The 22,765-nt window shown below is 59.8% G+C and overlaps 1 protein-coding gene across 1 annotated transcript in view; it reads right to left on the bottom strand.

Moving 5' to 3' along the window:
- IRS2 (insulin receptor substrate 2) overlaps positions 1 to 22,765 on the bottom strand; it is a 25,673-nt gene extending 2,908 nt beyond the window's left edge. Inside the window, exon 1 of the mRNA XM_051849974.3 lies at positions 18,368 to 22,765. Within this exon, the coding sequence (XP_051705934.3) occupies positions 18,368 to 22,325 (3,958 nt within the window). The 5' untranslated portion in view covers positions 22,326 to 22,765. The remainder of the gene's footprint in view (positions 1 to 18,367) is intronic.

The following is a 22,765-nucleotide window of genomic DNA, read 5'->3' as shown; positions in this document are numbered from 1 at the left end:
GTGGCCATGGTTAAGATGCTGTTTAGGCATTGGTATTCCACAGCAGAGCGCCTGGCTCACACACCTGGCTCCGGCTTCTTCCTCTTGCAGACTCTGCCAGGCGGCAGTGACAGCGACTACTCGAGCCCTGACACCCACATGGGACACTGAGACTGAGTTCCTGACTCTGGGTTTCCACCTAGCCCAGCCAGGCTGTAGTGGGCGTTTGGGCAATGAATGAAGCAGCAGACTGAAGTTCTCTCTGGCCGCCTGACCACCTGCCTCCCAAGCTGAAAACCACACACACAAAACCAACAGACACTCATAGCAATGACTGACGCTTCACCCTAAATGGGCTTGGGTTTTGTCATCAGGTCCTGATTTTGGGGGGACCCCACGACTGCCCCTAGTAGGCCAAGACTCGCATTCTACCTACAGAAAGTTTGTGACCAACGTCTGTTTTATTTTTCCACAAACATTAGCCAACTGTCTCACTTTAAGTCTGTATCTTAAAACCCACTTTACAACTAAGTTCCTCAATTTCTCAAATTGAAACACGCAGTCATAAAAATGGAGGGCTAATTACTGCTTTAAAAAAAGTGACTTTCCATTTCCGCTGATCTGTTAACGGGGCCGCCGATGGGTTTCAGAATCCTGCAGTGTGAAACCCAACTTTTACCAAGAGATTTGTCTGAACGGAGGACGCAGAAGCAAAGGCAACCGTTTCAGACACTGAACCGAGTCGGCAGCCGAAACCCGCCTTTGCCACACGGCCTGCTGCACACCAGCGAGCCGGCGTCAGCAAGATGGGGGAGTCACGAGGACCACGCAGTGGGACCCTTGGGCAGGCTGGGTGTCTGACTCGTGGCGTCTGACCTGGACGACAGCCACCACCCAGGCCAACCACACACCTGGCAATGGCCAACACCTGCTCTGGCCCCCACCCCCCACCCCAGGGAGGAGGAGGAGCTGAAAACGCTCCAGTCGACTGGAACTCGGGGACTGAGTGCATTTCTGCCTCTACGCTCAGTCTCCTTCATCGCTCGCCCTGAAAATCCATCTGGCTCAAGAGGACCAGGAGAAAAGCACACAGCCCCCAACAGGATGCACCTGGTACCCTCAACACACAGGTGTTTAGGCTGCCTAGAGAGAGACTACGGCAACAATGTATTTATTCTCTTATCCCTATTGATCCTGCTAGAAACAAACCAGGAATTTCAGGGCCTCTCTGCCCTGCCCGTTAAGCAGGGAGCCAGTCTTTCAACTCATCAACAGCCAAAGCACAAAGACACTCCGGGAGCCTGCAGCCTGCACACACACGAGTCCAGGGCAACACACACCCAGAGGGACTGCACGCCAGGAGCGACACCTGTGTAGCCACGCCCCCTGTCCTGCTCGGTGTGCGGCTTCCACAAACCCACCCACAGAAGCACCCGTGTGCAGTTACGTGAGTAGAAACCAACCAACGAAAACCAGCTTCAGCAGGGACGACGGTGATCCACACAAGGGCCAGGCAGTCCAGGCAGTCTGGCCACTCCTCATCTTCCTTCTGCTGGCCCCTGGACACAGGACGCTCCACATGGCCAGTAGTCCCCGTGCAACACTTCCACCCCCTTCTCTCCCACTGAAAGGAGCAAACGAGGACGCCGACCAGCAGGGACACAGGGCGGCCTTGGAGGTGCCACCTTCAGTCTGCTCTACGTCCCTTGCCCACCCCAGAAGACATCAAGTCATGGGGACGCTGTCATTAAAACAGACGGGGAACCTCCTTGCAATACGTGGGCCAGGTGTCCGACAACAGCGGCTGGGCAGGGAGCTGGCGAGGCAGGAGGAGCCCAGTGCACCGCACAGATCCCATCACCCTCAGCCAGGCACCCGCACTGCCCGTCACACGGCTCCACCCCAAACCCTGCCTCCATGGTCCTGCACTCGGTGCCTTCCCAAGCAGCCCCCTTCTCCTGACGTTGCTCACATGACTGAGCCTGCATCCCGAGGGTGCTCACACTCACGACTGAGCCTGCATCCTGAGGTGCACACACGACTGAGCCTGCATCCTGAGGGTGCTCACACTCACGACTGAGCCTGCATCCCGAGGGTGCTCACATGACTGAGCCTGCATCTCGAGGGTGCTCACATGACTGAGCCTGCATCCCGAGGGTGCTCACATGACTGAGCCTGCATCTCGAGGGTGCTCACACTCACGACTGAGCCTGCATCCTGAGGGTGCTCACACTCATGACTAAGCCTGCATCTCGAGGGTGTTCACGCTCACGACTGAGCCTGCATCCCAAGGGTGTTCATGCTCACGACTGAGCCTGAATCCCGAGGGTGCAAACGCTCACAACTGAGCCTGCATCCTGAGGGTGCTCACACGACTGAGCCTGCATCCCAAGGGTGTTCATGCTCACGACTGAGCCTGCATCCCGAGGGTGCAAACGCTCACGACTGAGCCTGCATCCCGAGGGTGCTCACATGACTGAGCCTGCATTATCCCTCTGTCTTCAGAGCACCACCATCTATAGACGTTCTTACACAGGGGAAAACAAGAACCTGGAGTAAGTCTAGCTGGTTGGGGGGCGAGCTCTGGGTCCCCATGACAGAATTCAGGGTTCCCTACCCCCCCCACGGTGCTGGCCCCTCACAGCCTGTGTGAGCACCACAGAAAACCACAGGCATCATCGAGGCAGATCTGCTCTGGCAACACAGCCCGGGCCCCCTCACTCCCTGCTGCTCCTCCTCACTGGCTGGCTGGGCTGCAATGCCTTTTCATGTCCAGAATCCACTTCAGAGTTCTGTCTACAGCCCAGGTTCCCACTACATCAAGGACTGGGCCCCACAGAGATCCCCACGTGGGCTCCCTGCACAGTGCCCCAGAGGTGGGCAACACTCCACCAACCAGGGGGCAAAACTCCCAAGAAGGCAGAGGTCCCTGAATTAGGGTGGTTACAAATATTGATCTGCATAACAAGATGAAAACCATTTGCCTCTGAAAATTGAGTTTTCTACTTGTAGTGGCAAAGAGCCCAGTGTAGACCATTGGGGTTAAACACAAGAGAGAGAAGGGAAAATAAACTTTTCAGTTGCAGGAGAAATTCTTAGAAAAATAAACCTGATAATTCAGTATCTCCTTGAATTATTAAAAGCAAACACTCTAATATTAAAAAAAAAAAAAAGCCCAATAAGGTGGGGTGTGATAACAAGCCTGAAATTCTAAGAAAAAACAGTACTTGAACTTTCTTTTCTATTGGAAAAAAAGACCACTTAGGAGGAAAATAGAGAGGAAGTGAGTTTGGGCAGTAAGTAGCCTCCCAGCCACATCTGCAAGAGACCAGAGCATCTCACTCCCACTGAGAGTTCGAACCCCTTCTTGCTGACTGCACAACCAAGCCAAGGACACATGTGATACGGGACGGGCCAGCCTCGTCTCCGGGGAAGGGTGAGGCAAGTGGCAGGTGCCTGGCTCTGTTTAGCATCTGCGTAGTCCCCCACGAGTCCCGTCTCAACATCTCTGTCCCCCAGTGGCTGGGCGCGCTGGGGTCTCCCACACCACTAGCCACCACACTTGCAATTCCTCTGCACGCTCAGCTTCCTACCCGGGAGCCTGTGCTAACTGGCACCGGCACAGCCTCAGCAGATGGACAGCCGCGTGCAGACCTGCCTATGTCCGTTAAGAACCCCGAGGTGTGCACATTATCTTTTAATTCTGTTTTCCGCAAGGTTTTTGAGAGTGGCTACCATAGTGAAGCCAATTAATGCATCTATCATCTCATATGGTAACATTGTGGGTGACAGAGGAGAGGCTAAAATCCATTTACCAAGCCAAAATGCCCAGCAGGATATAAAGTTACAAGCTATGCTGTCCTGAGATCCTGGTACCTGCTGAACTCACACCTGCTACTTTGTATCCTCTGATCTGCATCTCCCCACTTCTCTCCCATCCCCCCAAGTCATGGTCACTGCTGGTTTATTCTCTGCATATCTGACATGGAGAGTTCACAGCTAAGTAACAGCTCTTTCATTAGTTCTTTAAAAACAGCCTCTAAGGAGATTAGACAGTGCTAGTGTTGAATACACACTGCTAGACAGTGCGTGTGTGGGGAGATGTACTGCTTGCTGGAGGAAGGCTCTGCTCTGTGTTCTGATGTCCCCAGCACTGGGGGACTTGGTGGTGCTCCAGTCAAGCTTGCTGAGATAAACCAAAATGAACCGACACACGGCATCCACTATTTCTCACACGTGGAAAAGCAAAATAAAATCGTCTAAAGCACAAATCCTTAGAGCTGTCTGAGACCCAGAGGAAGAGACAGCCGGTTTCATCTCCCACGAGGACATTGTAGGGCACGGGAGTGGCAGTCGCTGGAACGCAGGCTTGGGCTGCGGAGAGACACTGCAACGGCCCTAAAATGAGCCCCCCGAGGGGGCTTCAGAAACTCTGGGAAAACTCAACTAAAAGCCAAGTTTGTTTGGGTGCAAACGTTTCTGCAGCATTTTCTTACAACATGCATCATCCATGAACTTTGTGAAGATTTACATTTTTTTTAACCAAAATAAACGTGAGGTTTCTGCGTGCGTGCTCCCCCTGGGGATGAACTGACACCCCTGGGGACAAAATCTTCAAGTGCTCATCCTTTAGAAATGAAGTGCCGCCCAGCCAGACCCTGCAGCAGCAGGTCGTAACATCGACTGTGCAGCCAGCATCTCCCTCGCCCGGCGCTCACCTTCTTGGTTTTCCATGTGCAGTGCAGAACGACCCCAAGTCAGTCCGAGTGTGACTGAACACTCCCTGCACAAGATCAGCAGGAGCCTCACCCAGGGGACCGGCAGCCAGTGAAGGGCTCCGAGTCTCTTCCTATGCTCGGGCCATTTGAGAGTGTGAAGGTCAAGGGAGAACCTTGGGGCTGGGACGCAACTCACAGGGAAGCCGCGGGCAGCCTGGAAACAACGTTAACTCTGCACTCAGCTTCTGTGCGTTTCTGTATGTTTTAGGCTCACGTGAGAACACTTATTTTACGTAGGCTAAAAATATTCTTTAAAAGGTTTCTTTATTTATTTGACACGGTCCACGTGGACACAAGGGTTGGGGCTGGGCCAGGCCAAAGAAGCCAGGAGCCCAGAACTCCCTCCAGTCTCCCATGTGGGTGCAGGGTCCTCTGCTGCCTTCCCAGGCGCATTAGCAGGGAGCTGGAAGGAAAGCGGGTCGGCCGGGACTCAGACCAATAGGCTGTTGGTGCCACAACAGCAGCCCCCCCAAAAGAGTTTATGTCTGACATCATATAACTATTATTAGACCCAATCACTACGTTTTTCCCATGAAATAAAGGGACAGGGGAATGCCCAAGCTACTCACACGCACACCTCCAGGCAGCCTGGTGCTGGCCATCACCTGGACATAGCCCTTCCTTCAAATACTCAGATAACAGGCTTAGTCCCCTTGCAGTCCGAAGCATCCACACACGTGGCACTTCAGCCCTGTCATTTCAAAGCCCACGTGTGGATGGGCAACCAGCCAGGTGGACGGATGAGGGGCAAACCCCGCTGACTACAAGGGCAGACTCCCTTCCCCCCACACAGCTCCAGGCACGCACTGCAGTGCCCAGCAGCTAGCAGGATGCCTCAGGCTGGCCCCCTCTGCCCCTCTGAACCCCATGCCACTTCTGTGGCTGGGCTAGACGCAGGTGTAGACGGCACGGAGTCAGGCCCCAGCAGCCAGCCCCGTCACTGCTCGGCTCCCCGCCATGGGGTCCCACTGCAGCGTGTGAAATGTGTTGAACAGTGCGCACTCCTGACCTGACTTGCAACCTCTGGCTAGGGTCCTGCTGCCTTCTGTGTTGTCAAGCAGGACACGCGTGTAAGCACACGTGTGGGACCACAGACTCCTGAGACCCCGCCCCCCCAGCGTGGCCAGCACACCTGCCATCAGCCCCGGGTTCGCCCCTCCCCCCCCCCCCCCCCCCCCCCCGCCAAGCTACACCCTTGAGGACGACTCCTGGCCACTCACCAACCTGGAGGAAGGCACAGCGACCAGGGCAGATGGGTCCCGGCATGAAAGGAAGCCGCTTGTCTCAACGGGAGAGCGGGGAACAGAAGTGGGATTGTCCCGCTGGGGGGTGACGCTAACTAGCACTGCAGCCGCCGGCTCCCTTCATGCCCTGGGCATGAGACAAAACACCCGGAAAGGGGCCCACGTGTGCTCAGGGGGAGACGGGGGCGGCTGCCAGGGACCTGAGCCGCGGCCCCTCCCCCAGGCAGCCAGCAGCCCGGGCTCCTGCTAGCAAGGGCTGGGGAGGGGGGATGCCCTTGCCTCTCCTCCATGTATGGGACAAGGTGAAGTGCTTCCGCCACAGCCCAGAGGGAGCTCCACCCAGACAGGCACTCTGTACTGAAGTTTCAGTAATGAAAAATGGAAGTGCAGAGGTACCAGCTAGGACAAAGGCCATCCACTGGGGAGGGAAACGAGACAGAAGGCAGCAGCGATAGCCAGGCCGGCCTTCCTTGGAGAAGTGGGGCTGGAATCCCACAGGGGTGGCCAGCATCACAGGGCCGGCCACGCCCAGGCCGGGTCAGGTTACAGCAGGTGCTCGCTAAGCCCAGAGCCAGGGCAGCCACAGGGAGCCTGACCCCCTGCCTCTGTCCAAGCAGCCTGAGCTGCCCCAAGAGTCTCCAGTCCCAAAACGGCAAGGAGCCCGCCCGCAGCCCTCTCCACGCTGGGGACCCAGAGCCCAGCATTCCCCGGGGCAGCAACCCCCACCGGGTGTTTGTAGAAGTTCTTCCCCGGAGCCTCGGCTGCACGGCTGTGGCCCGGGCCCTCCTGGAGTGTCCGGGGGCTCCGCTACCCATGTGGCCGGGGCCACCAGCTGCAAGACCCCGAGGACCCCGAGTGAGGACCACCAGCCTCCTGCCTCTCGGGCACAGAGGCCAGCCTGGGGAGACCTGTGAGATGTGACCGCAAGTATCCCCGCCAGCCAGCGGCCAGCCACAGGGACACCCAGCAAAATACACACTTTTTTTTTTTTTTTGACAGGCAGAGTGGACAGTGAGAGAGAGAGACAGAGAGAAAGGTCTTCCTTTTGCCGTTGGTTCACCCTCCAATGGCTGCCGCAGCTGGTGCACCGCGCTGATCCGAAGGCAGGATCCAGGTGCTTCTCCTGGTCTCCCATGGGGTGCAGGGCCCAAGCACCTGGGCCATCCTCCACTGCACTCCCTGGCCACAGCAGAGAGCTGGCCTGGAAGAGGGGCAACCGGGACAGAATCCGGCGCCCCGACCGGGACTAGAACCCGGTGTGCCGGCACTGCAAGGAGGAGGATTAGCCTGTTGAGCCCTTGTGCCAGCCAAAATACACACTTAATTTCCCAAACTGTGCAAGGCAGCAAAGGAGGGGGTGAGTGCTGAGTGACAAGACCGCTACCCACACCCTGGGTGCCACGCTTTCCTTCCCAGGCTTGTCACTGTCACCTACATGCCCTTCCAAGCTGCCTCCCAAGGGACCCAAATGACCGAAGCCAGGCCTGAGTGGACACTGAGCACTGACCGCACGCTCCTGTCACGGTCTCGGCAAATGGCCTCCCGGACAGCGTCCCTCAGCGATGCGCCACCCCGGGATGTCACTCCGGCCGAGGTATAGCTTTGTCCAACTCTGCGACACCGGAACAGGGCTCTGTGCACCACAAGCTGTAGCTTCTCTGATGTTCCGCAGAGCAGCAGGCCACTGCGCGTTCCCACGTGGGACGAATGACGACCAACAGGGTTAAAGCGAGCGACTGGAGGGTGACACCCTCACTGTAATGCTATCAAAACGGACGGGCTGGGGTGGGCCTTGGGCACCACGGGCCAGGTGCCAGCTGGGACACCAGCATCCCATATGGGAGCACCTGGGTTCCAGCCCCAGCTCCCTGCTAACGTGCGCCTTGGGAGGCAGCAGCAATGGCTCAAGTACATGGGTCCCTGCCACCTACACGGGAGACCTGGATTGGGTTCCCGACTCCCGGCTTCCGCCCAGCCCAGCTCCAGCTGTTGTAGGCACTTAGGGAGTGACTCAGAGGTTGGAAGCTCTCTCTCTCTCTCTAATAAAAATAAACTCTTTACAAAACAGTTAGGCTTAAGGCACTGCGTGCAACCATCATTCTTTTTATGTTTCAGGAAAATTAAGGAAACCAAACCCAAACTCTGGACCAGGTGCCAGCGGTTTCCACACCACGGGGGCAGCAGCCCTCCAGGCTTCCCGCCTGCACCCCAGTCCCTCCAACAGCAGGTTCCTGTGAAGCCAGGCTCTGAGAGACACAGGCACTATATCACAGGGTCTCTGCAGGTCCATCCCTCCCCTGTCCACCCCAGGACCTCTCCTCTGCACGCCCACCTCTCCCTGTCCACCCCAGGACCTCTCCTCTGCACGCCCACCTTTCCCTGTCCACCCCAGGACCCCTGCAGGCCCACCTCTCCCTGTCCACCCCAGGACCTCTGCACGTCCATCTCTCCCTGTCCACCCAGGACCTCTGGACATCCACCTCTCCCTGTCCACCCCAGGACCTCTCCTCTGCACGCCCACCTCTCCCTGTCCACCCCAGGACCCCTGCACGCCCACCTCTCCCTGTCCACCCCAGGACCTCTCCTCTGCACGCCCACCTCTCCCTGTCCACCCCAGGACCTCTCCTCTGCACACCCACCTCTCCCTGTCCACCCCAGGACCTCTGCACGTCCATCTCTCTCTGTCCACCCCAGGACCCCTGCACGCCCACCTCTTCCTGTCCACCCCAGGACCCCTGCACGCCCACCTCTCCCTGTCCACCCCAGGACCCCTGTACGCCCACCTCTCCCTGTCCACCCCAGGACCTCTGCACGTCCATCTCTCCCTGTCGACCCAGGACCTCTGGACATCCACCTCTCCCTGTCCACCCAGGACCTCTGGACGTCCACCTCTCCCTGTCCACCCCAGGACCTCTCCTCTGCACACCCACCTCTCCCTGTCCACCCCAGGACCCCTGCATGCCCACCTCTCCCTGAATATCTTATCTTGCTTCCTCACGACTTCAGGCTCCTCACTGAGTCGCAGCCGTCTTCCCTGTCCACCTCCTGCTTCCCGTTGCAGAGCGTTCACCTCCACTGACAGCGCTTCAACACTGAGCCTCTCCCCCCAGGTTTCAAAGGTCAGCGACTTACTGAAGCTTCACTCCTGCATGTCTTTCCTTTTCTCTTGGTAACTAAACCAGTTTCTCTCTGGCCTGCATGCTAAAATTTCCCAAACATATCAAAGTATTTGAAATATCTTGAAAGTGCTTCAATTACCTTTAAAGGAGCAAAACGTGAACGTCGACCAGCTTGGCTAACCTTGAACTCTGAGCCAGCGCAGCTCTGTCCTGCCCACCTCCTCCTGCTCCCCGCCTTCCCCCTGCCCAGGCCGTGAGTGCCATGCATGTCATTCGTCACTTTCTTCTTCGTCTGAGAAGAACAGTAAGGTGCCAGCAGCTCCCAGCCCAGCCTCTGCTCCTGCCACAGGCCCCGGCTGCAGGAGCCGCGCTGGGGTCACCGTGCTGGGGATGGGGTGGGGGAGGGGCGTCAGTGGGTGTCATGCAGGAGGGCAAGAGGGGCCCCTGGACAGGTGGTTGCACCCGGAGAGAGGGACGGGTCAGGCCACAGCCCCAACATCACACAGCTGTGGCGTCGAGGCCAGCACGCACTGCCCTGTCTGGAAATTACTCGTGCAATGAGTCACCGTTAAGCAATTCAGAAGCATCCGATTTTTGAAAAGAACTATGATTATGGGAAATTTTGTGGATCCCTTACGGGAACACGGAGCTACACTCCAAGCAGTAAGGCTTTCATGACAAGGCACAGTTCTGCGGAGGCAGCAAAACCAAACACGCGTTAACCATCAGCTCTTCTGCAGGGCGACCCCATGAGTGCGCCAGGAAGCCGTGCGTCCAGAGAAGGAACTGCCGTCCCAGAAATTCAGGGGCTGGAACACGCGGAGGGAGCAGGGGAAGGAGAGCTAACCGAGCCAGCTTCCAAGCTGGAAGGTTCTGGAAGACTCGATCGATAACAAAGGCAGGGCTGTCAGCAGGACCGGGCAGCAAGAGCTCAGAGCAAGCTGACTCCAGCAGGACCCAAACACTTCCTGCGCTGTGGGTGGGGGAGGGGCTGGGACACCCGTTCTGTGTGTCCGGCCACGAGTCCCGAAGGAAGGGTGGGCACCTGCTGGGGGGTGGGGGTCCGTGCACATGGGCTGTAAAGATGGGGCAGACTGTTCCACGCTTCCCTGTGTCTCCCAGACCCCTCCCCGTGCTGGCAAGAAAAGCAGCCGCCTGGCCACGGTGCGCTGAGACCCGGCTGCGCCACCCACGCGGACCCGGGGGCTTCTCTGGGTGCCTGTGCCGGGAAGATGTGGCTGTTTCGCTGCAGAGCTGTTCCCCTGGGAGCTCCGGCTGCCTCAGCCTGCACGGCGAGCAGCCGGCTGTGTGGAGGAAGCCCCGTCTCCACCAGCCCCTGCAGCCAGGAGCCGCACACCCCTCACAAGAAAATCCCCCTTCCGAAGCCTCATCAGGACAAAATCTCCAGGATGTTTGCAAACTCCTTCACACGTACGTTTACAATTTCATGTGGCTTTCGTATTATGAAAATTGTCTTTTTTTTTTTTTTTTGCTTATCCAGTTAAAGTTAGTGTTTTGAAACTGACTGCAATGAATTTACACTCCTGGATTTATACGGCTCCAAAGGAGGAAAAAAAAAGATCTTTCAATGCCGCGACTACTGCGTGTTGCTAAAGCATCCTTGAAGCATGCTTTCAACTGAATTATATGCACTGGCTGGACACGCAGGAGTCAGTGTAACAGAAGTTCCTCCCAGCAGCCTTCCCAAATGCAACTGCAAGTGTAGCCGGCAGAGCGCACGGGCATCCTGCAGATCTGTTTCCTGTGGCAAATGCTACTTTAGTCACTTTCCCGGCGGAAGACAAGGGAAAAACAAATGAAGTCCACCCTGCCTGCAGCACACCAGAGAAGCGGCTCACGGCAGCGGGTTATTCTAGAGGCGCTACCCGAGGTGTGGTCCCAGAACCGGACACCAGGACCTCCTTCCAGAGCTCCGGTGCACCCGCAGCGCAGCACAGCCCTGGCACTTCCACCCCTGGTCTCTTCCAACAAAAAGCGGCCGCCAGCTCACCCGCGCCTCACTTAACCCCGGGCAGCACCCAGAGTCCCTAAAGCACCATCTGCACTTGCGTCACTTCTAAATTTAGTAAGGGCACCTTCGTCTCCTTCCAACCCTTCTCTCTGCACTTTGTCTCCCCTACCCTCCCCCGAGCCACCCTTCCAGGCACCTGGAGTCCCCAGCGAAGCCTGACGCACCTGCTGAGGGCTGGGCTGGGCAGGGCAGGGGCCCCCCGAGTCAGACCCTGGCATCTGCCGCAGACCCGGGGGCTCAGGCACAAGTTGCTTTGTGCCTCCAGTCCCTATCTGGCCTCGCGCATCAGCCACATGTGCGTTACCGCAGGGCAGGGTATCCTGACCTTGACTCTTCTCGACCTCAGTGGAAACACCACCACTCTCATCTGTCCCCGAAACACTCGGGGCATTTCCCAGTTTTGTTTGTGCCACGAGGCAGGCTCCAGCCAGCAGCGTGTATGCGACAGTGACAATGGCACGGGTTGGTTTATAAACAAACTCATCATTAAACAGGTTAATGGCTCCTATCTTGGGAAATTGTTAGCGGACTCACTCAGAGTGAGGAGTGTATGACATTTCACTTGCAGGATAAACGTATCTGAAAATCACTGACAGTGTACAGGCATCACAGCCTGATCCATTAGCTACCATGTGAACCGGCACACAGCAGCGAGGACCCGGACCAGTTGGATGTCGCAGCCTTCAGATCGGAACTCTCCCGAGAATTGTCCCTTTTCTCTTCTTTTGCAACACCATCACGAATTCGACTATTTGTCAACTGCAGCCAGCACTGCCCAGGCGGCGCTGATCAGCCCATCCCCCGGGCTACAGCTTCCTGGATCCTGCTCCTGCGCTCTCCACTTCCGGCCCCAGCGCACCTTTTAGTATGTGCAGGAAGCAGTCTACTGGAGTGTTTCAAAGAGAAAATCCTGCCACGGCTTCCAGGGGCACGCGGCTGCTCTGGAGGGCACAGGCCCCGGGAGGAGGCTGCTCACAACCAACCCAATGCAATCTGCCATCCTTTGCGTTGCATTCCTGATAGTACTCACACACGGCTCGCCCACTAATTACATCAACGACCTTGAACACGACACCCGGCCTCCCGAGGCCACTGTTTGCACAACCTCAAAATAAATACGCAACCTTCTATCACTGGTGGCCAACGCATTACCCTCAAGATGCCCTTGCCGTGGCGTTGGCTTTCGGACGGTCACCGCTCTCTGATGCACTTGGTGCTGGGAAGGATTCTGGTGGTGTCCACGGTGCTTGTCTCAGACACACGTGGGAGCGGCTGGAGGAAGGAGGCCAAGTTTTCCACCTTGTAGAGCAGTCCAGGCCCGGGAAGCTGGGCTGGACCTCCCGGCACCCCCCCCCCACACACACACACATGAGCTCCTACTGTGGGATCAGCGAAGGCACCAGCAACACCCCGAAACCAGAGCCCTCAAAGAACAACAGAACTTAAGCTCTTCAAACTGGTAGGTGCAAAAACGGCTTAAAAAAAAAAAAAAAAAAAAAAAAAAACCAGGAAAAATTACGAGGGCTTTTCCTACAACGTCCCGTCTTCCTCATTAACTCTCTCAATGTGCTGGGGCACTCATAATATGCAGTGGAACAAAAGAGGGAAATGAAACAATTAAGTCTCACTGGAGGGAACTGAAAACCAAACTGGGGGCTGGCAGCTGCCCGAGGCAGGTCTGCAGGCAAACCCCGGGCAAACCCCATGCCCCAGCTGCCCCGCCCACAGGCAGGTGAGGCGAGAGGGAGCGAGGGGCCCAGAGCAGGGCCAGCAGAGGTCCAAGGCGGACCCCAGCCCTGCTCCCCCTGGCTCGGGGATTTGGGTAAGCCACTCGGCTTTTCCAAGCCACAGGTTTTCGCTCTGGAAAATGGGAGCTAGAGCTGGCTCTGCGTCACCCCGAGATGCTCCAGGTTACCCCGAGATTGTCCGGAGCACCCCACGATGTTGTTCATATGAGAATGTCCCAATGCCCTGACATTTCCGAGGTAATCCGCACAACACGAGTCCTTTGACCCATGCAATGGCCTCTCAGTACTGACCACAGCTGCATTTCGCTACGTCCGCCTTCCACAGTTTCAGCGTGTTCACTGGCCTCAAGTTTTGGGGCTGTGAGTTACACTTAGGCTTCAGAGGCAAAGGGTGAGCTGAGTATGGCCACAGAGGAAGTCATGAGGATTAAGGGTGAAGCATTAGTACCATGAAAAGCATGAGTCATGCTGAACATAAACGCGGCTTTTAAGATAACCATTAAAAATCACATAATACAGTGAATGATATCATACTTATTTTTATGCATTAAAAAATGGAAATCTAATACTATACCATAATACTTCACTCAAGTACCAGGACTGACTCCACATGGAGAGATTCAAGTAACAGGAAGTCTGTCATTATGCTTAAAGTGACAGAGTTTTAACATGATTAGAGACTGAATCATTAGTATCTGAGTTTCAATTTTAAAAAAATCCACACTCAACCTCTCGGAGAATGATGGGTAACATACTATGGAACTACACACACACACACACTCCAGCCCCAAATATTTATTTTTGGAAAACCAGATACCCTTTAAAATAAGAATTAAAAGACCCAGTGATTAAAATGCATGTGATCATTTATCTTTAACGTATACTGTGGATCACAATATTGGGTCGGGGCCAGCGCTGTGGCATAGCAGGTAAAGCCGCCACCCCATATGGGCACCAGTTCAAGTCCCAGATGCTCCACTTCCGATCCAGCTCTCTGCTATGGGCTGGGAAAGCAGTAGAAGATGGCCCAAGGACTTGGGCCCCTGCACCCACGTGGGAGACCCGGAAGAGGCTCCTGGCTCCTGGCTTGAGATCGGCACATCTCCAGCTGTTGAGGCCAGTTGGGGAGTGAACCATTGAATGGAAGACCTCTCTCTCTCTCTCTCTGCCTCTCCTTCTCTCTGTGTGTAACTCTGACTTTAAAATAAATGAATAAGTCTTTAAAAAATATATTGGGGCAAATATTTCAAATTTCAGCAAAGGTACAATAAGCAAGACACACTTGATAAATCTTCTTTGCAGGTGTAAATATATAAAGCCACTTACCAGCTCCCATGTTACACTGTCTCTGGTCAAGAAAAAGTCACCTTAGGCAAATTCAGCAGCTCTCTAGTCTAACAGACATCAGCACAGCTAGACTGATGTTTCCATCGTGTGCAAGCACATAGCTAGTAGGTCTTCACCCAAATCTCCTTCCGTATTCTAATATAATGAACTGAACTAAGAACTAAGACTTCCAAGCACACTAGGCTGGTGCATCGCCGACACCCAGAGAACAAGGTCCCGGTGAAGAATAAGTCTCCTGCTGTGCACATCATGTTAGGGCTCAGTGCATCTAAGTCTCTGTCGCTGTCATGAAGGAAATCAAGTGCTCAGCTCATCACCTCTGACTTCACCCATTCTGAGAAGGACACACGCCCTGCGCTCTGGCCTCCGCCCTCTACCTGAGAGGACGGGAACACACTCCAGCCCAAGGAACGCAACACAGAGAGAGTGTCCCTGGGACAGCTGCGGTTCACAAAACCCGGCAGGTGACTCCAGGACCCAGGAACCCTCGCTGTGCGTGGCTGGTCCCCTACAACGCCCTGCTCTCCTGGCGTGAAAACATACATTCTGTGTGCAGAGAGAAGTTCTCAGGGAATCCACCTCTGCCCACCTGGGTGAGAGCTGCCCCAGGGGTGTGTGGGGAGGGCACCGTGTCTTCTGCACCCTCAGTGTTTTTCCCACTCCACTGGGCAACACAGATAAATGAGCAAGGTTGCATTGTCCCTTTGATTGCAAGGTGAAATGGGAACACTTGATTCTGCGCTGCCCTCACCCCTCTCCCCGCCCCTCCCGCCAAGAAAACAAAACAAAAAAACCTGTGCAGTTGCCAGATCTGATATCAAAAGTTAACCAGCTCTTGGAACTGTGCTTCTGCGGAAAAGCACATTAGTGGGAATTTTAACAGAAAACCCATTATGCCCGGGCTGCTACTAAAACCTCGGTGAGCTCTGCTCTCCAGAAAGGGAGCCTCATTTTAATACCAACAGTTCCAAAGAAAATAAAATTAAAATTCCCTTTTTGGGGGGTGTGGGAGAACCAAGGAATCAAATGTGTCCCCACCCTGATCTGACAACCAAGGAGAACGCAGCGTTACCCATCAAAACCGAGTGACAGCCTCATCCAGCCAGCTCGAACAAGGAGACCTCAGATCAGAGAGCGGACAAATAAACAAGGGAACACGTACGGCTTCCGTATTTCTTCTAATTCAGCCTCCAGTAGCAGCCGGTTTTTAACAATGTGCATTCTACGTCCACAACAGGGCTTCAGAAAGCTGGCGGGAAAACGCGGCATAGGAAGAAACTACCACGGATTTCAAGTTTTTGCACCAAAATAAATTCTATCTTTCACCAACTTTTTGAAGCGCCCTTGGATAGCCTCATCTGGTCAACGGCTCTTAGCACTTAAATCATCAAGGGTACTCAATCATGCAGTTTGGGATCAGGACAGTGTTTTCCTGCACGACTTAAAGGGCCACCCCCTTGCAACGGGCCATGGCTCAGGCACAGATCTTCAATGCAGAGGGGAGCAAGGCAGCCGCCGTGGGAGACCGCGCCGGGAGCTCCGACGATGGGGCGGGCAAGGCATCCACTCCACTCCCAGATGCTCTGAGCTCTGTTCCGGCGCTGGGTGAACCTGCAAGCACCCTGTACACCCACGTCCCTTTCCTGACCGCAGTCAGGGTTTCAGTGTCACTGACTTCCCAGCACCTCCCTGCAGGAGCGCTTGCAACACTCTTGACGCTCATGAGCTCCGCGTGACACGGCGAGGGGAGGCTCGTAATTACTCCCATTTCACAGGAAGAGAAAGTGAGAGGGAGGCACCAGGCGGCTCGCCCAGGCCCACAATGACTCACGAGGATCAGCAACCAGAAACCTTGCTTCCTGATCCTGGCCCAACGCTTCCTTCTACCACGCACTATTTTTGTAAAGGTTTCTCTTTCAATAAAGGAAATGGAACGGGTCATGTGACTTTCATTCATGAAAGCCTGTGTGTGTTTTCATTAGCACCTTGGTTGTCTGTGCGTACAGCGCAGGCAGGAGCCAGCCAGCCAAGGCAGCTTGTCCCAGGACCTGCTAGAAACACACAAACTCTCTTAGACTTCAAAAGCCAATACTTCTAAACAGGAATCGTGATGTCATTGTTTCTGGAAACTGACAGTCCGACTGTCAAACAAAACTGAAATCCAGACGATTCTTATCTATGCCGTTTCACGCACACAGAGACTACGGTGGAACGAAGTCTCACCGTGGTGGAAAACTACAATTGCATATTTTACGGTGTACACTGGTCTGCGATCCTAGCAGAAAAAAAGCCACATAAAATGAATGTTTAAAAAGGCAGCTTTAAAGCACAGTGGCTTCGGTGACAGCTTTCCAGACAACAAACCTTCAGCGGCAGGGAGGTACTGCTGCACCTGCCCCCCACCCCCCCCCCACACACACACGGGGACCCCGCCCTGAACTTTTCAATTGGCGTCTGCGTCGAATCCCCCTCCTGATTCTACCATGGACGACCATGCGGCACCGACTGCTGTGTCTCCAGTGCCACTGATCCAGCTCCCAAACACCGCCCTCGTAACCCCAAATTATCCTGCCCCCACGCCACTACAGGGCCAGCGCTCCGTGTGGGGGAGTGCACTTTCCACCCCATCTTCAAAGGAACGCAGCGCCAGCCTCACTACAAACGCCGCCCCCAGAGGACGCGTGCAGCCTCCGAGCCTTACACGCGTTTCTGGCTGTGTGGGTGAGCCGAAGGTGAGCACTGGTTCTGAGTTTCCAAACGTCCCCTCCCTGAGGGGACAGAGCACAGTGTCCCTGCGAGCCGGCTAAGACGGCACACTCAGCCTCGTGGCACCTCTGCTCACGGTGTGCCGGTGAGTTTGCCAGGAGCCAGGGCTGGTGTGCCTTTCTTCCTTTCTTTTTTTTTTTTTTTTTTTTTTTGAGCTGTGGGTCTGCCACAGCAGACACAGCCTGGTGATCTGGGAGGACATTCACCCGGGCACCCACAGCCTTGGGAGAAACGGCGACCACACCATCCCTCATCTTTGTTCAGCCGGCTGGGAGCAGAGAGCTGCGGTTTGGATTCCAGGGAGGTTAATCCCATAGGCTGGCAGGAATTTCACACTGTGGGAAATCCAACAAATCAGCTAAATCGGGCCTCTAAATAAACTTATCTCTCGCAGTTCAAAATTCTCCCTCGTCTGAGAAGGGCCTTATCTCATACACAAACCCCACGTCTGAGGATCTGCCTTATCAGAAAAGTCTGGAGTTCTCTCGGTTCTGTGAACACAGCTGAGCCCCCAGCCCCCGCCTGCTGCCACCGAGACCCTGCCCGGGAGCCCCCCGGTTTGGGTCAGGTCTGTGTCGCTGCTCACTCCACCAAGCGCTGGGAGGGTCCGCTCTGCTCAGGCCGGCTGGCTGGGTGGAGTTGTTACGGAGTCGGACTGCGCAAACCATGCTTGCTTTCACACTTACTACAGCATATACCCATCTGGGCAGAACAAAAGTGCTTGAGTGTGCTGACCTCACGGGCCACACCCTGGGGGCCGGCTGGCCCGCGCCAGCACAGACCAGTGCTTTGAAGCAGTCCCGCACTGCGCCTTCCAGCCGCGGCTCTGACCACGCATCCGCCGAGATGCCGAGGCGCCCGGCTCCGGAAGCCAGGACGCAACTTCTCCAATCTTTTGTTCCACACCTCTAATGTTCAAAACGGAAGAAGCTTTTCCTCCGGGAGGCGGAAGAATGGCAACGAGGTCACTCTACAGCTGTGGTCCTACGCCCACGGACCAACTCTGCCACGCACAGGCCGAGACACCCGCGGGACTGAGACACCACTCAGAACAAAGGCTCTGCAGCCAGCTCCCTCTCCTGGTCCTCGCCCTGCCCTCTAACCTGCTGGCTTACTGCACGCGCTGCTCAAGGCGCCCAAGAAATAGCTAGGGAGGTAAAATCCATGCTCAACACTGACCCTCCTGTCCCACTCCCCTGCCCCTGCTGCGCCTCCCACCCCCGCTGAGCCCCAGGGTCCCGCGCTCTGTCCTGGCCGGGTGTGTCCTCCCTGCAGGCCACGCGGACACGCAAGGTAAGGGCGCGCAGCGGGGCTGGGGGCCGCCCCCTTCCCAGGCCAGGCCCAGGCCGCTCACCTTTCACGGCCGCCGCCTCCTTCAGGCGGTGGGACAGGAAGTCGATGCTGGCGTAGGCGTTGGCCGAGGGCAGCGTGCCCGCGCCGGGGCCCCCGCACCCGCCGCCTGCGCCGCCGCCGCCGCCACCCACGGCACTGAGCAGGCCACCCAGGCCGCGCGCCCGGCTCCAGGCGCCCTTGTCGGCCGCCTGCGGGTGCGGCTCGTCCCGCACGTCGATGGCGATGTAGTTGAGGCCTTTCTGGAAGCCGGCAGACGTCTCCCTGCGCATGGGCGAGCCGCTGGCCCCCGGGCAGCCCACCAGGCCCGCCGCGGGCAGGCCAGGTGTCCACGGCCGCGCCTGTGTCTGCGTCTGCGGGGCGGGCGGCTGCGCCCGGCGCGGGGACGCGGGAGGCTCCTCGCCCGCGCCCGGACCCCCGCCGCCGCCACTGCCGCCCTCGCCGGCTTTCCTGAGAGAGACGTTTTCCACGGAAGCCGAGTTGTGGCGCTTGGGGTTGTGAGCGAAGGACGGGGACACGGGGGTGACCGTGGTGGTCGACGAGAAGGTCTCGGAGCTGTGGCGGCGACGGCCGCCCTGCGGGTCGGCGCGGATGACCTTGGCCCCCCGGTGCGGGTCAGCGGGCTGGCCGGCCTGCAGGAAGGCCTCGACGCCCGACACTTGATCCATGAGGCTCAGTCTCTTCAAGCCGGACGTGGGGCTGGACACTCGGGCCCCGTCGGGCTTCGGAGGCGCCGCGATGGGCTGCGGCGGGGTGGCGGCCACGCCGAAGGCCATCTCGGTGTAGTCGTCGTTGTCCCCAGCGTTGGAGAGTGCCCGGGCGGCAGCGCCGGGACCCTGGGCCGCGGTGGCGGTGGCGGCCGGCGCGGGGGGAAGGCGGTACAGGTCCCCTGGCGCGGGCGGCGGCGGCGCGGACGGCTGCGGGCAACACGCGGAGGCGGAGGGGCGCGGGGGCAGCGGCGGGCACAGCGAGGCGGCCTCGGGCGACAGGAGGCCGTCCATGGGGCCCGCGGCGTCCGCGCCCTGCGCGCCCAGCCGCGGCGACCTGGGCGAGCTGAAGTCCAGGTTCATGTAGTCAGAGAGCGGGGAGCGCTGGTGGCTGTCGCTGCCGGTGCCCGGGGTGCCCGAGCCCAGCGAGGAGGCCGGGCTGCTGGCAGACAGCAGGGAGCAGGACGAGGCCGCCGACGCCAGCAGCGGGGCGGCCGGGGGCGACAGGCGGGCGCCTGCCTCGCCGAAGTCGATGTTGATGTACTCGCCGGGGCTCCGGGGCTCGGGCGGCAGCGTGTCCTCTTGCGGGCCGGGCAGCGCGTGCAGCCCCTCCAGGGCCAGGCGCGTGGGCCGCACCGCCCTGCAGCGCCCGCTCAGGGGGCCCTCCGGGCGGCCCCCCGGCCTCAGGGGCGAAGGCACTGCCTGGGGAGCCGGCTGCGGGTGTCCGGCCTCGACGGCGCCGCGGGCCGGCTGCGCGGTCCCTGGGGGCGCCTGCGGCTCCAGCCTGTCCTCTTCCGGGATTCGCCCCACCGGGGAGCTCATGAGCACATAGTGGTCGCCGCCGCACGGGTGCGCGGCCTTGTGGCAGCGGGGCAGGGAGCCGGGGCAGTAGCCGGTGCCGCCGCCGCCCTGCAAGGCCGCCGAGAAGTAGTCCGGGGGCGTGCCCGCGGCGCCCGCCTCGCCGGGGGACATGTTGAGGTAGTCCCCGTTGGGAAGCAGCTTGCTGTCGGAGCTCTCCATGGAGAGCTTGGAGCCGCACCACATGCGCATGTACCCGCTGTCCTCGGGGGAGCTCCCGGCCGGGGAGCCGGCCTTGTAGGCGCCGCCCGCAGGCCCCGCGAAGGCCCGGCTTGCTGCGGCGCGGGGCGTGGGCACAGCCGCCCCCGAGGGCGGCAGGGCCGTGGCGGCGGCGGCGGCGCCGCGAGGCTGCAGGATCTGCTTCGGAGCCGACACGCTGGTGGGGCTCATGGGCATGTAGTCGTCGCCGCGGCCGCCCGCGCCCACCAGCAGGGCGGCGCCGGGCGTCATGGGCACGTAGCCGTCGTCGGCGCGCGCGAGGCCGCCGGAGCCGCCGTGCGAGCCGATCTCGATGTCGCCGTAGTCCTCCGGGTACGGCTGGTAGGTCGGCCTCGGGGAGCAGGCAGGGCACGGCGGGCACAGGCGGCCCGCGCTGCCCGAGAAGGTGGCCCGCATCAGCGTGTACTCGTCCAGCGAGGCGGACGAGGGCTGCGGCGGCGCCGGGCGCTGGCGCGCGGGCGTGGTCAGCGAGTAGGTCCTCTTCCGGAGCCCGCGGTCCAGGTCCGGGGCGCCGTCCCCGGAGACTCTGCGGTAGGCGCGGCCGCAGTGGCTCGGGGGCCTGTCCATGCTCATGTAGCCGCACAGCTCGCCGCCCCCGGGGCCGTCCCTGGCCGGCGGCGTCTCCGAGATGGACTCGGGCGTGTTGCTCCTGTGGCTACAGCAGGCGCGGAGGTCGCCGGGGCTGGAGCCGTACTCGTCCAGGGACATGAAGCCCGGGTCGCTGGGCGAGCCCGAGGCCGAGGCGCTGCCGCTGGAGGGCCGCTGGCCCGGGGGCTGCTGGTGGTGGTGGTGGTGGTGGTGGTGGTGGGCGGCCAGCGGGTGCGGCACGTGTGAGGGCGGGCCCGAGCCGTGGCCGCTGCTGGACGACAGGCTGCCGGGGCTGGTGGCGGCGGCGGGCGGCGAGTGGCCGGCCGCCACGGGCATGGACATGGAGCGGCTGTGCTGCAGGACGCCCCCTGCCGGCGCCGGAGCCACCTTGCTCGCGCGGCCGCCGCAGCCGCCGCTCAGCGTGTGCGAGCGGCTCAGGGGCGCGCGCACGGGCCCGGGGCTCAGCGGGCTGCCGGCCACCGACACGGGCCGGCCGCCGCTCCCCGCGGCCGCCGCGCCGCCGTCGCCCTCGCTGGCCGTGCGCACCCGGCAGGAGCTGCACTTGGCGGCGGGCGGCGTGGCGGCCAGGCTGTCGGTGCGCGAGCGCCGCACCAGGCCGGTCTGGCTCGGCGGCAGGTTCACCAGGTGGTGGTGGCGGCGCGCGCCGGGGACGCTGATGGGGTGCGTGGCCGACGAGCCCGACGACTGGCTCTTGCTACGCGGCCGGAACTCGAAGAGCTCCTTGAGCGCCTTCATGGCCTCCAGGATGGTCTCGTGGATGCTCTGCGCCACCACCGAGTCGTCGGCCTGCATCCACAGCTCGCCGGGGCCCGTGACGGCCGAGCGGCCCACCTCGATGAAGAAGTAGCTGTCCGAGTGGCCGCAGCGCCGTATGTTCATGAGCTGCAGCGTCACCGACGGCTGCTCGCAGTTGAGCTTCACGAAGCCGATGGAGCGCGCCGAGAGGCACAGGCGGTACACGCCCGTCAGGTTCTTGCTCTGGCCCAGGCCCTTGGGCTTCAGGTTCACCTGCCACACCTCCCGGTAGGCGGCCGCGGCGGGCGCCAGCAGCCCGTAGCTGTCATCGGCCGAGCCGCCCAGGGCGCCGGGCAGGGAGGCGCTGCAGGACGCGGCGGCGGCGGCGGCCGGGGGCGCGTCGCCGGCGGCCGCGCGGCCCTCGCTGACCAGGTCGGTGAGCGCGCGGTACCAGCCCTCCTGCTCCTGCTCGTTCTCGGCCGCCACGGCGAAGTACTCGTCCTTGGTGTAGACGGCGATCAGGTACTTGTGCTTGGCGTCGGCGCGCTTGTTGATGTTCAGGCAGCAGTCCAGCGCGATGACCCGCTTCGGCGCGCCCGCCTTGCTCCGCCACTTCTTCTCGCTCTCGTAGTACTCGAGCCGCGGCGGCTGCGGCGCCTCGTCGGCGCCCGCGCCGGGCCCGCGCAGCACGAAGAAGCGCTTGTGGCCGTGCTTCTGCTTGCGCAGGTAGCCGCACTTGCGCACGCCCTGGTTGTTGTTGTTGTTGTTGTTCAGGTTCGGGGCCTCGCCGCCGCCCGCCGGCCCGGGAGCCCCCTGCGGCGGCGGGCTGGCCATCGCGGAGCGGCGGGGGCGGCTCCCTGCCCCCCGCCCGCACGAGCGCGCGTCCCGCGGGGGGCTCCGGGGAGGCCCCGCGCGCGCTCCGGGCCCGCTCGAGGACGCCCGGGCCGGGCGCGGCCGCTGCCTCCCCGGCTTCTGGCGGGCGGGGAGGGGGCGGGTGATCGCCGGCCGGGCCGAGAGTCGGAGGTGGCGGTGGTGGTGGCGGAGGGGGGGTCCCCGCGCCGCGGGGCCGAGCCTAGGGCGCGCGCGGCCGCCGCACCGGGGCCCTGGCCGCCGCTGCCGCCGCGCCGCGCTCCGGGAAGCCGGGGTGCACCCGGGCGCTCGGGGTCCGCGCCGCCGCCGCCGCCGCCGCCGGGGCCGAAGCTGCTGCTGCCGCTGCCAGCGGCGACCCGGGCTCGTCGCGGTCCCCGCCGCACAGTGAGTAACACATCGCGCAC

Source organism: Oryctolagus cuniculus, chromosome 9 (assembly GCF_051225735.1).
Source record: "Oryctolagus cuniculus isolate XC-2025 breed Fujian yellow rabbit chromosome 9, ASM5122573v1, whole genome shotgun sequence".
NCBI classification, from domain to species: domain Eukaryota; kingdom Metazoa; phylum Chordata; class Mammalia; order Lagomorpha; family Leporidae; genus Oryctolagus; species Oryctolagus cuniculus.
The sequence above is the reverse complement of the archived record's forward strand: the minus strand, read 5'-3'. Positions and strand labels throughout refer to the sequence as shown.